This window comes from Loxodonta africana, chromosome 3, assembly GCF_030014295.1.
Source record: "Loxodonta africana isolate mLoxAfr1 chromosome 3, mLoxAfr1.hap2, whole genome shotgun sequence".
NCBI lineage: Eukaryota > Metazoa > Chordata > Mammalia > Proboscidea > Elephantidae > Loxodonta > Loxodonta africana.
Genome location: NC_087344.1, coordinates 36,277,777 through 36,291,203, shown reverse-complemented (window position 1 = coordinate 36,291,203; position 13,427 = coordinate 36,277,777). Strand labels below are relative to the sequence as shown.

The window sequence follows — 13,427 nt, the reverse complement described above, 5'->3', positions numbered from 1 at the left end:
GGCAGGGCACGCACACAGCACACAGGGCTGCCAGCCTGTTACCTGGCGCTCGGCCGCCGCCATCAGTTCCTAACTATGGAGGCAGCATGGGGGCAGGGACAGAAAGGAGAAGATGGATGATCAGAGGGGGTGGGGGTGAGGTGGCTGGCAGACTGACAAACTGACAGCAAGCCCGAGCAGGTGCAGGACGGGAGCTCGAAGGAGGGAGGAAGGGAGGGCCAGCTTTCCCTGCCCACAGGCTGGCTTTCCAGCGGCTCAGAGCCTGTGCGACCTCGCCCTGCTGTGGGCCTGCAGCACTCAGGACTGCAGGCAGCGCTGTAGGACCTGCCTGGAAGGGCCTCTGGGTCAGGCGCTCAGTGCATGTTGGGCCAAGAGTGAGCCCATGCCAAGCCACGTGGAATCTACTCCATTAGCACTCTCAGCGCTATCTGGAGGGCCCTGGACCACCGGTGGGGGGGTTAGGGCTGGCCCTTGACACGTCAGACTTGGGGAGTGACTGGGCCAGTAGCTGGGGAGTGGGGGACAGAAGGCAACCAAGGTCCAGGAAGGGTGTCAGGAGCATCTGAGCCCCCCAGTCTCCTTATAGGCCCCTGTGATGAGGGCCCGGCTGGGACAGCTGGTGTGCACTGGGTTGGATGTGGCCTTCAGCAAACGCTGCCCACAGGCCCTTGCCTGGGCCCACCTTATCAGGGGTGGGAGGCACAGCCATGCTGCCCAGCCCCCCACCCCCCACCTCCGGGCTCCAAGAGCACCAGGGCCCCTCGGGTTAAATGGGAGGGTCAGAAGGGAGGGCCAGAGCTGAGGGGGCGGGAGAGACAAGCTGATGGAGCACAGTGAAATGAAAGCAAATGGTGGGCCAAGGGTGGAGGGATATGATGGCGGCGGAGCCAGGCAGGCCATGCCAAGAGTAGGGACGCAGGGGAAGGCCCAGTGGGGCCGGCCTTACCAGCTGAGAACATGGGGGATTTACTCCTAATTTCGTCCAGTTTTTGAACAAACAGGGCGTTCATCTCCCGCTGTAGGGCCCCCGGGGGCCTGCGGGCACCCCCAGGCCAGCAGGGGGGCTCCTCAGGGCTACCACAGCTGTCGGGGCTGCTGGAGTCCGAGGACACGGAGCCACCACCGCCCGGCCGCTGCCGCCAGGCTCCGCGGCCCTCGGAGGCCTCTCTGCTTTTTCCTGACTTGGCCGCAGTGGCTCGGGAGCCCAGGCTGCCACGGGGGTCCCCCAGGGCATCTGGCCGGGCCTGGGGCTGCTGGCTGATGGGCAAGTGGGCGCTCATGGGCCCGGGGCTGGGTGGCCGCTCCCTGAGCAGGCCCTGAGCATCCACACCAGCACATGAGGCCACCACACACTTCATGCACGTGGCGGCCATGCCTGCAGGCCCAGTGCCCTCAGGAACACACTGGGATGGAACTGGGGCTAGGCTCCTCGCTGCTGCAGCCACTGTAGGTGCCAGCACCTTACCTCGGGGGCTGGCATTGCTGGGCCCCTCATGCAGTAGGGCTCCTGAGGTGGGGCTGGGGCTGGGGGGCACCACGTCGTCAGCTGCCCCCTCAGAGCCCGCGTCCTGCGTGCCAACCACCAGCTCTGGGAAGCCCTTCCGGCCCGGCTTGTGGCTCTTGGTGGGGGCGCTGGCCGTGCGCCGCAGGAGCCTCTGGCTAACGGAGGGCCGGGGCAGCAGCCGCCCAGCAGCATGACTGTCCAGTGAGCCGGGCTTTGGGGCGCGGAGGAACAGGCCTTTTAGGCCCAGAGCCTGTTTGACCTGCAAGAGAAAGGGCCCAGCATCGGTGGCACTGGCGAGTGTGGGCAGGAGGGGCCATGGACAATTCTGGACAGTGACTGCCTGGGCCAAGCCAGGCTAGCTGGGGTAGAGGCAGGTCCCCAGGTGTGCAGCAGGTGGGGCCTTAAGGGGGGGTGGGGAAGCAGAAACTTGGAACCTGAGACCCAGCACCCACCGCGCGCTGTACCCCTCGAGGCTCACAGCCCCCAGCTCTGCCAGGGGTGCTGGTGTGGAGAGAAAGACATTAGAGTGAGGACCCCAAGAGCTGCCTGGCTGGCCTAGCTCCTGCCCTTGGGTGCTGGCAGCCTGGAGCGGTCACAGAAGACTGAGGCAGGCGGCCTGTTCTTGGAGGCACATTCCTGCCAGGCCTGGGAGGCAGAGCCCATGGCCTGTTCAGAGCCCCCCGAACTCCAGCGGGTCCTCAGGGACCCCACTGTGAGCTCAGGGCTCAGGCTCCTGCCTCTCAGATGCCAGTTCCAGCCACGCAGCCCTCCTGGACAGCTGGCCTGGGGCCCTGGTCAGGTGGGCCCAGTCACTGCTGAGAGGGCCTGGCAGCCATGTCCCAGGTTTGCACAGGTCAGGAATCCTTGCATGCCAGACACGCCGTGCCCCCAGAAACTCTGCCACCCCAGACCCCCCCACCCCCGCCCCTCTTCTCCCTGGTGACCCTCGGGCTCGTGCACGGAGCAGTTCTGTGGCCTGGCGGGAGGTCACCCCCATTGGCACTCTAGGCACAGGTGTTCGTGTGGCAGCACTTGAATCAGCATCCCGATTCAAGATCCCAAATCCAGTGCAATTTGGTCAGAGATGGCCAAAGTCATTTAGAAGAAGATCCAGAATTCAGGCTTGGAGCTCCCGGTCCCGGGACCTTCCCACCCCAGACACAGATGGGGGGACAGAGAAACGACAAAATCAGAGGGGGAGGACACAGTGGGGGAGCAGAGACAGGAAGGCGGACACAGAGGAAGGGGATATGGGGGGCACAGAGACAAGTGGAGGGAGAGGGAGGAGGATGCAGCGGGAGGGTCACAGGCTGAGAGTGGGTACAGGCGAAGGGGAATATGGGGCGAGAGAAAGGGAGGGAAATACAAGCATAGAGAGGGAAGGGGAGCAGGAAGGAGGGGAAGACAAGGGGAGGGGAGGTAGGGAGAGGGCTTGCAGAGGAGGAGGGTTTCCAGAGGGGGAGGGGGAGGGTTTGCGGGGGGGAGGATACAGGCAGTGGGGAGAGGAGGGGAGGGGCCAGAGCAGGCTGCAGGTGGGCACAGGGGAGAGGGCAGGGCAGTGGGGGGAGGAGCGGACAGAGGGCAACCCCAGGGCCCTGCTGAAGTCCTGGGTCTGCTTTGTAAATGCTGCTCTGGCTGAGGATGGCCCGCGAAGCCCAGGAGCCACGGCATCACCCATGTCACACGAGCAGAGTTTCCAAAATGCTACCGAGTGGCAGATGCTAATGAGGGGCTTCGGTCTGAGCATGCGGGGGTGGGGTGGGGTGGGTGGCAATGTCCCCGCAGGGTACCTTGGAGGCTCCTAACAGGGCTGCGCTTCTAAAGGTGGACTTTGCACATAGAGACCCACTGCAAGACCAAAGAGACAGAGCGAAGGCAGGTGAGGTGCAGTGTGGCCGCTGGGGCCCAGCGCCCGTGGGCAGGCAGACACGACGGACGAACGGACGGATGGACGGACGGACAGACGGACAGATGGCGAGCCCCGGCTCCGGCCGGCACCTCTGGCCTCATGGAGCAGCAAGAGAGACGGTCAGTGCTGGGACCCAGAGTGGCTGCTGTGCCTGACGGCCCCAGGGGCTGAGCCTGAGCTGTGCCCAAACAGCTGCACCTGCCCTCTGCCGGCCCAGGCAGGGGGACAGGCCTGTAGAGTAGGAGGACTGCCCTGGGCAGGAAGGGGCAGGGAGAGGAGGAGTCTTGGGGAAAGAAGGGGAAACTGGCTGGCCGGTGCCCAGAAGAACATGGCACCCTGACCTGGGTGGGGCCGGAAGGGCCTAGAGGAGTCACCACAGGGTGGGGGCAGGATAAGAGCTAATGACCAGGCCCTGGGCATGCCAAGGCAGGGAGCTGGGCCCCACAGTGAGTTTGGGGACACGGAAGTCCACCCTGGTGGACTTAGGGCCAGGCAGCCTCCCACCACCCTGTCTTAACGGTGGAGAAAGAGGCCTTGGGGGGTAACTACAGGGCTCACTGCCCAGTGGATCAGGGGCTGGCCCTGGGGCAGCAGGACACGCTGCTGGGCTGGGGCTGGTTCTGCCCTTTCCTGATGGCAAAGGTGGCCCGACAGGCAGCACTCACCTTACCACTGACGTCACTGATGGCCACGTGGACAAAGATGGAGGCCTGCTCCATGCCCTCCAGGTACACATGCCGATAGCCTGCAACAGCAGTCACCAGCTCCCACCTGCCCCTGATCACTCACACTTCCCACTTACAGGTCCCTAAGGACACCGACAAGCCCAGTCTGGGGCCTCCGCCTGACCCCTAGCTCCACCTCCTCCAGGAAGCCCACTGGGGTTGCACCAGCCTCAGGGATGAGGTGTTTCCCTCCCCTAGGTGGATGGAGTCCCCGGGCCTCCCTTGCTCTCCTCCCCAAGCCCCCTCTGTGTCCCTGTGGAATGACCAGGCCCCACCCATCCACCTGGCATCATGCTGCTGAAGGCCAGTGTCCTCTGGCCAATGAAGTCCCGTCCAATAGGGTCATGATCCCACACGAGGAAGCGGACCAGCGCCATCTCGGGCATGTGCACCAGGAACACCAGCGTCTCCTCCCACATGGGGTTGAATCCTAGAGGCCACCAGGGGGTTGTCACCTTCCTTCCCTGCCTAGGGTCCAGCCACCCGCAGCCAGGCCCTGCCCACCGAAGTGCCAGCCTTGGGCTGGCCACCTGGGAGTTGGGGCCATCAATGCTACTTGCATCCAGGGAGACAGTGTCTGCTGATAGTGGCCCGGGATGTAGTCCCTGAATGCAGGGAGATGGCCAGGAGCTGGGATGGGGTATCTGAGGCACAGGTATACGGAGGCCTTACTGTCCCCTTGCCCCACTGCCCTGTGTCTCACCATTGTCATCCACCACACGGGTCTGCTCCTTGTTACAGTCCACAGGGAGCCCGATGATCTCCACCTCCACAAAGGGGTCAATGATCTGGGGGCCCCAGAGGTACAGGTGGCACCTTTGGCCCAGGCACCAGGCTCCTGCCCTTCTAGTCTCTGCCCTCCCGCCGCCCGGCCCAGCTCAGCTCTGCTGCCCCTGTGGCCCCCTCCTAACTTCCTGCACCACTCCACCTCCCCGCGGAGCCCCAGCATGGAGTCCCACAGCCCCCTATCTCCCTGCACCCTTCCACCTCCCCAAGGCGCCCCAGCATGGAGTCCCACGGCCCCCTACCTCCCCAGAACCCCCCTATTTCCCTGCAGCCCCCCTACCTCCCCACGGTCCCCTAGCATCGAGTCCCGAGGCTTGGGGAGCTGCTGCCCGCTGATGATACGCAGTACCAGCTGCTTCTTGAGTTGCCCAGGCAGCGGGTCCTCAGAGTTGGGGTTGAAGATGCCTGGGGGCCAGGGTGGGAGGCTGAGCAGCCGTGGCCCTCCCTGAGGCCCCACAGATCCTGGGCAGGCACCAGGCTGCAAACAGTCAAATCCCTCTTTCCCCCATTTTACAGATGGGACCTTGAGGCCCAGGCAAAGGAGGGGAGGCAATATCACAACGCATCTGGCGGAGGGGGGCTTTGGGGATCGAGACTGGCAGGTGGCTCTGAGACCGAGACCTGGAACACAATATGGGACTCCCACCCCCCATCCTACAGGTGAGCTCAGGGACCTGTACAAGGTCATGCTGCCTCTGGATGGGGCTGGGCCCTTGGAGTCCTGGTGGGGTGGGGGACCCTGGTGGTGTGGGGGCTGGGCCCTGGGAGCTCTCGTGGGGCAGGGAACCCTGGAGAGGAGGGGGTCCAGGCCCTGGGAGCCCAGAGGTGGGCTCTCTGGCAGTACGCCAGAGGCTGTGAAGGCTGAAAACTTGGTGGGAGGTAAGTGCAGCTAAAAAACAGTCAAATACAAACAAAGAGGGGGTGTGGGGGGAAAGATTAGGATTAAAATGGGAAAAAATCCATAAGTTCTTTTCAGCATGTCAGGGAGAAATTGAAGCATCTGAGAGGAGAGGATGGGTAGGGGGGGTAGGGGGGTGGCGTGAGGAAGAAGTGGGGAGGGAAGAGGAAAGGGGGAGCTCCTTAAAATGCCCAGCCCAGAGGCTAGCCTCAAGAGCACCTTGGTCTACAGCTCCTACAGACCAAAGCAGGCTGTGGGTGGGAGACAGGCCTGGGGTACGGTAGAGTTGGCACCGTGCCACCTGACAAATCCTGCCTGCACCTGCTAATAAACCTCATGCTGGGAGCCCAGGTGAGGGGTTCTCTAATTCACCGCCTCCAATTCCTAGCTGAGTGGGGGTCCTTCATGCAGCCCCTGCCCCCAGCAGGGCAGGTGACTCCAGCCCCAGCATCCTGGGAGCTATACCCGACAGGTCCCCCACCAGGAGGCCCTGCTGAAGCCACTGTCCCCAGTTACTACCTGGTGCAGGTTCCCTTTCAACTCACACTCCCAGGCACCTCACCCTGACACATGCATGGGGGCTTGAGCACGTAGCCACAGTTGCCATTGGCGCTGAACTTGGCACGGTTCAGCTGCAGCATGCGTCCCTCCGACTGGTAGTTCAGGGCCACTGTGGGGCAGGGTGGGGGTTGCCAGTCACACTGGCCTGCCTGGCTGCTGGGTGCACCTGCCACCCCACCCCACCCCCACCACCGGGTGTGATGGGGGCCCTCAGGGCCACATAAGACCCAACCCCTGGCTCCCGGTTCCTAGTGGGGCGCCCCTGGAGCCCTGCACAGCCAGCCCCTGCAGACCCCAGACCCCAGGTATGTACAGGCAGACCCGTGTCTCTGAGGACCCAGCCCAGCGCCAATACACAGGGTTGGTGGGATGGCACAGAGGCTCCCCTGGGGGCTCCTCGATGCCTCCCAGCATGCTGCCCATGGGCACCCACCCATTTGGCAGCCGGCGTTCCAGAAGGGCTGCGGGTTGTAGTTGCTGGAGTCGACGCGGTAGGACGAAGGGTAGATGCGGGAGAGCTGGTGCTGGTTGAAGCTCAGGTATTGCGCCGGCTTCTGCTGCAGGATCTGGTGTGCCTTGGTCTCGCTGAACGACGACACCTGCCAGCTGGATGCCACTGGCAGATGCAGACCGGCAGGCATCAGAGGGCAGTCCACCAGGCTCGGGGCTCCCCAGTGTGCACCCGACATCAGGGCATCCCTCCCTGACATGCACCCTAAGGTCATGGTGTTCCCTACAACCATGTACCCTGAGGTCAGGGCCAGCAGGGCTCAGGACTCTCTGGTGTGTACCTGGCTCAGGGCATCCCTCTCTGACATGCACTCTGAGGTCAGGGTCCACCTGGGGTGGAGGGAGGGTCTCGCCACTGTGCCTTGGGATCAGGGCTGGCCAGGCCCCACGCCCGGCCCCGCTCACCCTCGGTCTCCACATCATGTGTTCCCACCGACTTGGTGTACTTCACCAGGTCCGACAGGGCCCGTGACAGCTTCATAGTCTTCTTCTGCCGGGTCACCCTGTGGGGTGGGAGGGGTGTCAGGAGCCTGAGGTCACGTGGGGGCCAGGAGGTGTGCACCCATCAAAGGGGTATGTGACCAGTGCTGAGTGCTGCAGAGACAGCGGGGCCAGGCGGCTGGGATGGCCACACTCCTGGGCTCAGACCTGCAGAGACAGCAGGTGCCCAGGCTCAGGGGTGTAAGAGGAGCACAGAGCAGCAAGATGTGGCCAGGGGGGTTGGGCTAGGAGGTCCTCCAGGAGAAATGGGGCCTTCCGGGAGGTCCTGAGCAGAGGAGAGCCTGAGACAGAAAGAGGCTGTTGGGGTGAGAGGTCGAGGCTCCAGGTGTGCACTGAGGACAGAGCCAGGAGGAAGTGGGGAGGAGCCAGGTGTGATGATGGAAAGGATAGGGAGCTGTTAGCAGGGATGGGGGTGTGAGAGTGGAGGGGATGGAGGATGGGGGAGGCAGAGGAGACCGAAGTGATGGGGGACAGAGGTGACTAGGGACAGTGTGGGGAGGACAGAGGTGACAGGAAACAGAGGTGAGGGGGGACAGAGATAAGGGGACATATAGTATGGGGGACAGAGTGGGGGTACAGAGGGGAGCGGGTACAAAGCAAGGGGGGACAGAGGCAAGCAGGACAGAGTGTGGGGGGACAGACTGTGGAGGACAGAGTGTGGGGGACAGAATGCAGGGGGCAGAGTATGGGGGACAGAGATAACAGGGGACAGAGTTCGGGGACACAAGGAAGCCTAGATTTAGAGGGCAGCTCTGACAGGCCGACTGCACACCCATGGAGGCACCAACATAGGATGGCTGGGCTGGGCTGGCCTAGTTTGCATGTAGGGGCATTTGAAGGGTGGACATGACCCCTCAGGAGGGCATTTGGCTGAGGGGGCTAGACTCTGGGAGGGAACGCTGAGAGGAGGAGGAGGTCCTGGGAGAAGGACCCCAGGGACAGAGGGGGTCCCAGAGGGGAAAGCGGGGGGTGTTGGCTGGATCAGGGGCCCAGGGAAGAGAAGGACTGAGACCTGATCCCATCTCCCCCAGCCACCACACAGAGCCCTGCCCTGGGTTCCCGCAGATCCATGCTGCACGGCCAGCAGTGGGCCTGGGTCTCTGTCTGGGCGCTCTGCTCCAGGGTCTGGAGCACAGGGCCCACCCTCCTGACTGGACCCCACCAACCATTCCGAGCTACTGGAACTGGGACTGCAGATCCGCTGCCCTACTGCCTGGACCTCGACTTCAGCAGCTCCGGATGCCTCTGGTGCAGGGTGGTGGGGAGCCCCTTCCTTCCCCACTGCCCCACCAAAGCCCCCCTGTGCCCGCCTCCAGGGACTGCCTCCCGGGGTGCATGTGTAGGCACCGCAGTAGGGCACTGACCCTCGGTTCTGGCCTCCTTGGGGGTCCAGGTCCTCCACCCCCTCCTCCACGCTGGCCACCTTCTTTAATTTGCTGCCTTTTTTCTGGGCAGAAGGAGAGAAGCATTGAGACCTGCTGGAGCGCTGGGCTCCAACTAGGCCGTTGAGAGGTGGGCCCCAGCTGCACTGCTTCCCAAGCCCCTCCACACCTAGCTGTGGTTGCCCGTCCTCTGCCACAGTCCCACCCCATCTGTCCCTGCTAGGCACTCAGCCCAGCTATGGGGGCCCTGAACCTGGGCCAGAGGAGGGGGCAACCGGAAAGGGCACTGTGGCCCCTGCTCTGCTGCAGCCCCTGCCCCAGCTCCCGACCCTGGCCCCCTGAAGCCGCCCTTGAGATGCTACCAGCGAGGATTCTGAGAACCAGCCAGGGAGAATGGAGACCCACCACCCCGCCAGTCTGGAGAACAATGGTCTCTGGCCCCCCAGCCCCAGAAGCCCACCAGACCTTGCGCTTGGAGAAGCTGTTTATAAGGAGCCGGCTGTTCCGCCGGCTGGCTCCGGCGTCCTCCCCAGAGTCAACATCCTCCTCGGCTTTGCTCTGAGCCCCAGGGAAAGAGAGAGAGAGAGGGAGAGCAGCAGGGGTGAGCGCAACAGGTGAGCCTGGCCCTGAACCTGGTGTGGGGCCGGGAGCTTCTGCCATGCCTGGCTCCAGGAGGCTCCAGGAGGCCTTCCTGGAAGCAAGGGATTGAGCTGGGCCCGAGAGGGACCGGGGCAGCAGAGCGAGGTGCTGGGGTCCCAGAGCAGAGCCCAGGCCCACTGGAGGGGGTGAGGGGGGCAGCTGCCAGTGAAAACACAACCGCAAATCAGGGCCATCGAGGCACCGATGGTGGTGTTCTCACATGCACACACGCGTACACAGACGCACGCACACACTAGCTTTTCACAATGCACTCTCTAAACCCGTTAAGTTCCCAGTTCTGAATGTTTTTCCACGGAATAATACCCATAGTCTGTGGGTCTGGAATGTTCCTCAGCTCTTTGCTTATGTAACCCTCTCAGGACACCTGTGCTCTGATGCCCAGCCGGCGGCAAACAGGCAGACTCGGAGGAACAAGGATAGGCTGCGTTTAAAACCCAGATGCTGCTTTCTGCTCACCGTCAGGGCTCCCAGGGTGGGTGCAGGACTCACCTGTCTCCTGCTATTTGAAAACCAAGTATCTTGGGCCCTCCCTGCTGTCTGCTGTGAGAGGTACCACAGAGTGGTCATAACCACCCACTCGCCTGGGGCTCATTCATGCCCAAGCCCTGGGAACCTGAGCCACGTGTTTCCATCCCTGAGGCCTGCAGCCACCGCCACCTGCCACTGCCAGCCTTTTGCAGATGTTCCCAGTCTCGGCCCACGTCTCATCTCACTCACACGTACCTCTGCAAACACCCTGGCACACACCTCTGCACACACACTCCTGTCTGCACCTCTGCACACACACCCCTGAAAGCACCCCTGCACACATGCCTGTATGCACCCCTGCACACATGCCTGTATTCACCCCTGCACACACACCCCTGTACACACCCCTGTATGCACCCCTGCATGCCCCTACACACACACTCCTGCACATACACCTGTGCACGCATCCTGTATGCACACACACCCCTGCACGCACCCCTGTATGCACCCCTGCACGCACCCCTGTATGCATCCCTACACACACACCCCTGCACACATGTGTGCACACATCCTGTATGCATCCCTGCACACACACCCGAGCACACAGCACTGTACACACCCCTGCACACATACTCCTATAGACACCCCTGCACACACCCCTGTACACACATCCTGTAGGTACTCTTGCACACACACCCCTGCACATACCCCTGTATGCACCCCCTGCACACATACTCCTATACACACCCCTTTACACACCCAACCCTGCTCTCACATGGGGCTGCTATGCCCACTGGTGTGGCCAGCTGGAGGTCCCTCCATCCCTGGTGAAAGCCATTGTCCTTTCCTGAGTCTCAGCCACCTGGGGAGTCCAGGCCAACAGCCTCTTCTGGGCTCTCTGTTCATACTTAGCCCCTAATGTGGCTTTGGTACTGGCCCCCAGCAGGGTCCTCAGGGCCAGGAAGGTGATGCTGGCAGGCTGGCTCTCGGCTGGCTGAGGGGTGAGCTGGAGGTCCTCAGGCCCCGGGGGTGGACACTCTCCACGCTTCAGCAGCATCCCCAGAGGCCTCCAGCGACCAAAGTTTAGGGAAGCAGCAGCCCCACCATCCCTGCACCAGACTCCCCCCACCATTCCTAGCCCAGCCTCCTGCTCAGGCCCATGGCCCGGCACCCCTTGCTCCAGGTGGTAAGTAAGACTCCCTCCTGGGCAGCTCTCATCGTCTGGGAGGGCCTCAGGAGTGTGGAGCTGGGGGCCTTATCCACCCTATTCCAGGAAGGATGGGTGTCTGTCCTGCAAGTAGGGTTCTCCAGGCCCCAGGATCCACACTTCAAAGCACCCCAAGGAGCCCAACACGGGCGTTCAGGAACCAAAGAAGCCACGGTGCTGGAGCCAACTTCACAGCCAACAAAACTGTGTGCATCCCCAACTGGATACCGAGCCACACACATCTAAAGACGTAGTACATTGCCGGCTGTGGCCCTGGGCTAGACAGCCTGTCAGTTGTTTGTGGCCGGCAGCTGCCCCAGCTGCTCCAATGCCTGGAGACTGTGCCTATACAGCCCAGACCTTCCTCCCTCCTTCTCCCACATCAGAAGCCAGGACAAATACACGCCCGCGCCCCAGGTCTGGCCACCCTGGCCCTGCTCTCCCACTGCCCCCAGGAGCCCACAGTGGTGGGACGCTGGCCACTGCACGGACAGATTCTCAGTGATGAAGGCACACGGGATTAAGTCCCCAATTGCTTTGAGAGATGTATGTCTTTCTCCACAGCCCCCAGCAACAGCAACTCGTTTTCCTCTTAATTTACTGACGATGCTGAAGTATGCTGGAAGCCGCACTAGCGTTTGCTTGAAACCTGTGGAGGCTGACACGCTCCGGCTCTCCTTAAACATTGCCTGAAACGCTGCAGCTGCTACTGAGAGCCACAGGCGCCCATAAATCTGGGCCACAATTAAGGGAGCAGCACTACTGGCCCAAGTCCCTGGAGGAGGTGCCGCCAACTGTGGCCCAAGTCTCTTGGACCAGGATGGACTGCTAATGGCACAGCCCATTCTCCCCCAAAAGCTGGGCAGAGGAGAGCTGACAGCCCATAGGGGAGGGCGAGTCAGTCAGCCAGCAGAAAGACAGCATCCACCAGAGGCAGAGCACAGCCCCTCCCTCCTGACAGGGCTCAGCCCTTGTGATGGCACAGCAGGGTGGGAGGGCTGGGCAGGACAGGGTCCCCAGCAGAGGGCGAGGCCTCGCCTTGGCCAGCACCAGCTCCCCCGGAGTTGTCCTGTACTGCAGAGGCACTTCGTGCTCATCCGTCCCTCGCCTCCAAGTGTCCAGGTGTCCCCCATGCTGAACTCAGTGCCTCCTCCTTCCCTACAGGACCCCCCTGTAGGATGGATAGCATTCAGGACCCAGGCTCACGCCTTAGGGGTCAGCTCTGGGGAGGACAGTGCCTGCCCCCATGGGGCCCAAGTGGCTGTGGTGGGACCCCCTGCATTGACGCCCCCTCTGCCTGGAGTCTGCACCCCTCCGTGAGCGAGCTCCATGGCTGACAAAGTCCCCCCTCCCCTCGCCCCTGCCCCTGCCGGGGCTCCATCTCTCCATCTCAAGACTAGAATAAGCAAGCGCCTGGCGGCACGGGACCTGCCGGGGCCACCTGCAAAGAGTGTCGCTGAGTTCCCCAAGCGTCAGCTGTGCAACGTGGTGCCACACTTGTGGGTGGAAACAAAAACAACTGCGTCTAAAAATACAGGTCCCAGTGGGGGCACAGGAAGGAGCTACTGCTGCCCCCCCCCCAAAATTTGGAAAGCGGGCGGGGCTGCAGGAAGGGGAAGGGTGAGCCAGTGCCTGCATGGCGGGCTCTCCAAGAATGTGGAGGCGGCCACACCCACCATGAGTGCCCTCTCCAGGTTGAGGGGGGAGGGCAATCAACGCCCCCCGCCACCTGCCCCACCCCATGTCTGCACCTGCCCCCGCCATAAGGGAAGCACCTCTGACTCCTCAGGCCAGTTGTTGAGGAGCCATCCCTCCAGGCTGGCTGCAGCCCAGAGGCTCAGCCTCACTGCCCAGTCAGGGTCCCCGGACACACACGCTTCCCTGTATCTGCCCTGACACCCCTTACAGCCGCTCTCCATGTGGATAAGTGCCCCATGGGGCTGTGAGTGGCTCCCAGCATGGGGGCCCTGGGCAGGGAGGCTCCAACCTTCTGCACTTGGCTGGGCCTGCTGTGGGTGGGGGGCAGCATGCAAGCTTGGCCCTATCTGGCCTTGAAACACTCTGGTAGGAGCTAGAGGCCTCCACCTCTCCAGCATTCCCGGGGTAAGGGGCCTGAAGCTGCCCCATGTGGCCAGTCCCATTGCCAGCCCCACACACTCCTCACTGGACAGCTCCTGGACTGGCTTGGCCCTGAGACCCTGCTGGGCCCCTCCCTGCCACTCACGAGACCCCCCCCCCAAGATGGGGGCCAGAACGAGCCTGTGGGCAAACTCCCTTCTGTGAGGAGCTGCGGTCACCCAGGGCTGTCTGCCCACA

The 13,427-nt window shown here is 62.8% G+C and overlaps 1 protein-coding gene across 1 annotated transcript in view; it reads right to left on the bottom strand.

The window, feature by feature from the left end:
• Nucleotides 1-13,427, bottom strand: part of PLCH2 (phospholipase C eta 2) — a 30,895-nt gene that overhangs the window by 1,530 nt on the left and 15,938 nt on the right. Inside the window, exons 12-21 of the mRNA XM_064281125.1 lie at nucleotides 9,242-9,334; nucleotides 8,759-8,841; nucleotides 7,299-7,396; nucleotides 6,817-6,999; nucleotides 6,385-6,492; nucleotides 5,205-5,329; nucleotides 4,842-4,926; nucleotides 4,422-4,568; nucleotides 4,079-4,158; nucleotides 1,466-1,763 (exon numbers count right to left, since the gene is read on the bottom strand). Coding sequence (XP_064137195.1) covers nucleotides 1,466-1,763; nucleotides 4,079-4,158; nucleotides 4,422-4,568; nucleotides 4,842-4,926; nucleotides 5,205-5,329; nucleotides 6,385-6,492; nucleotides 6,817-6,999; nucleotides 7,299-7,396; nucleotides 8,759-8,841; nucleotides 9,242-9,334 — 1,300 coding nt within the window. The remainder of the gene's footprint in view (nucleotides 1-1,465; nucleotides 1,764-4,078; nucleotides 4,159-4,421; nucleotides 4,569-4,841; nucleotides 4,927-5,204; nucleotides 5,330-6,384; nucleotides 6,493-6,816; nucleotides 7,000-7,298; nucleotides 7,397-8,758; nucleotides 8,842-9,241; nucleotides 9,335-13,427) is intronic.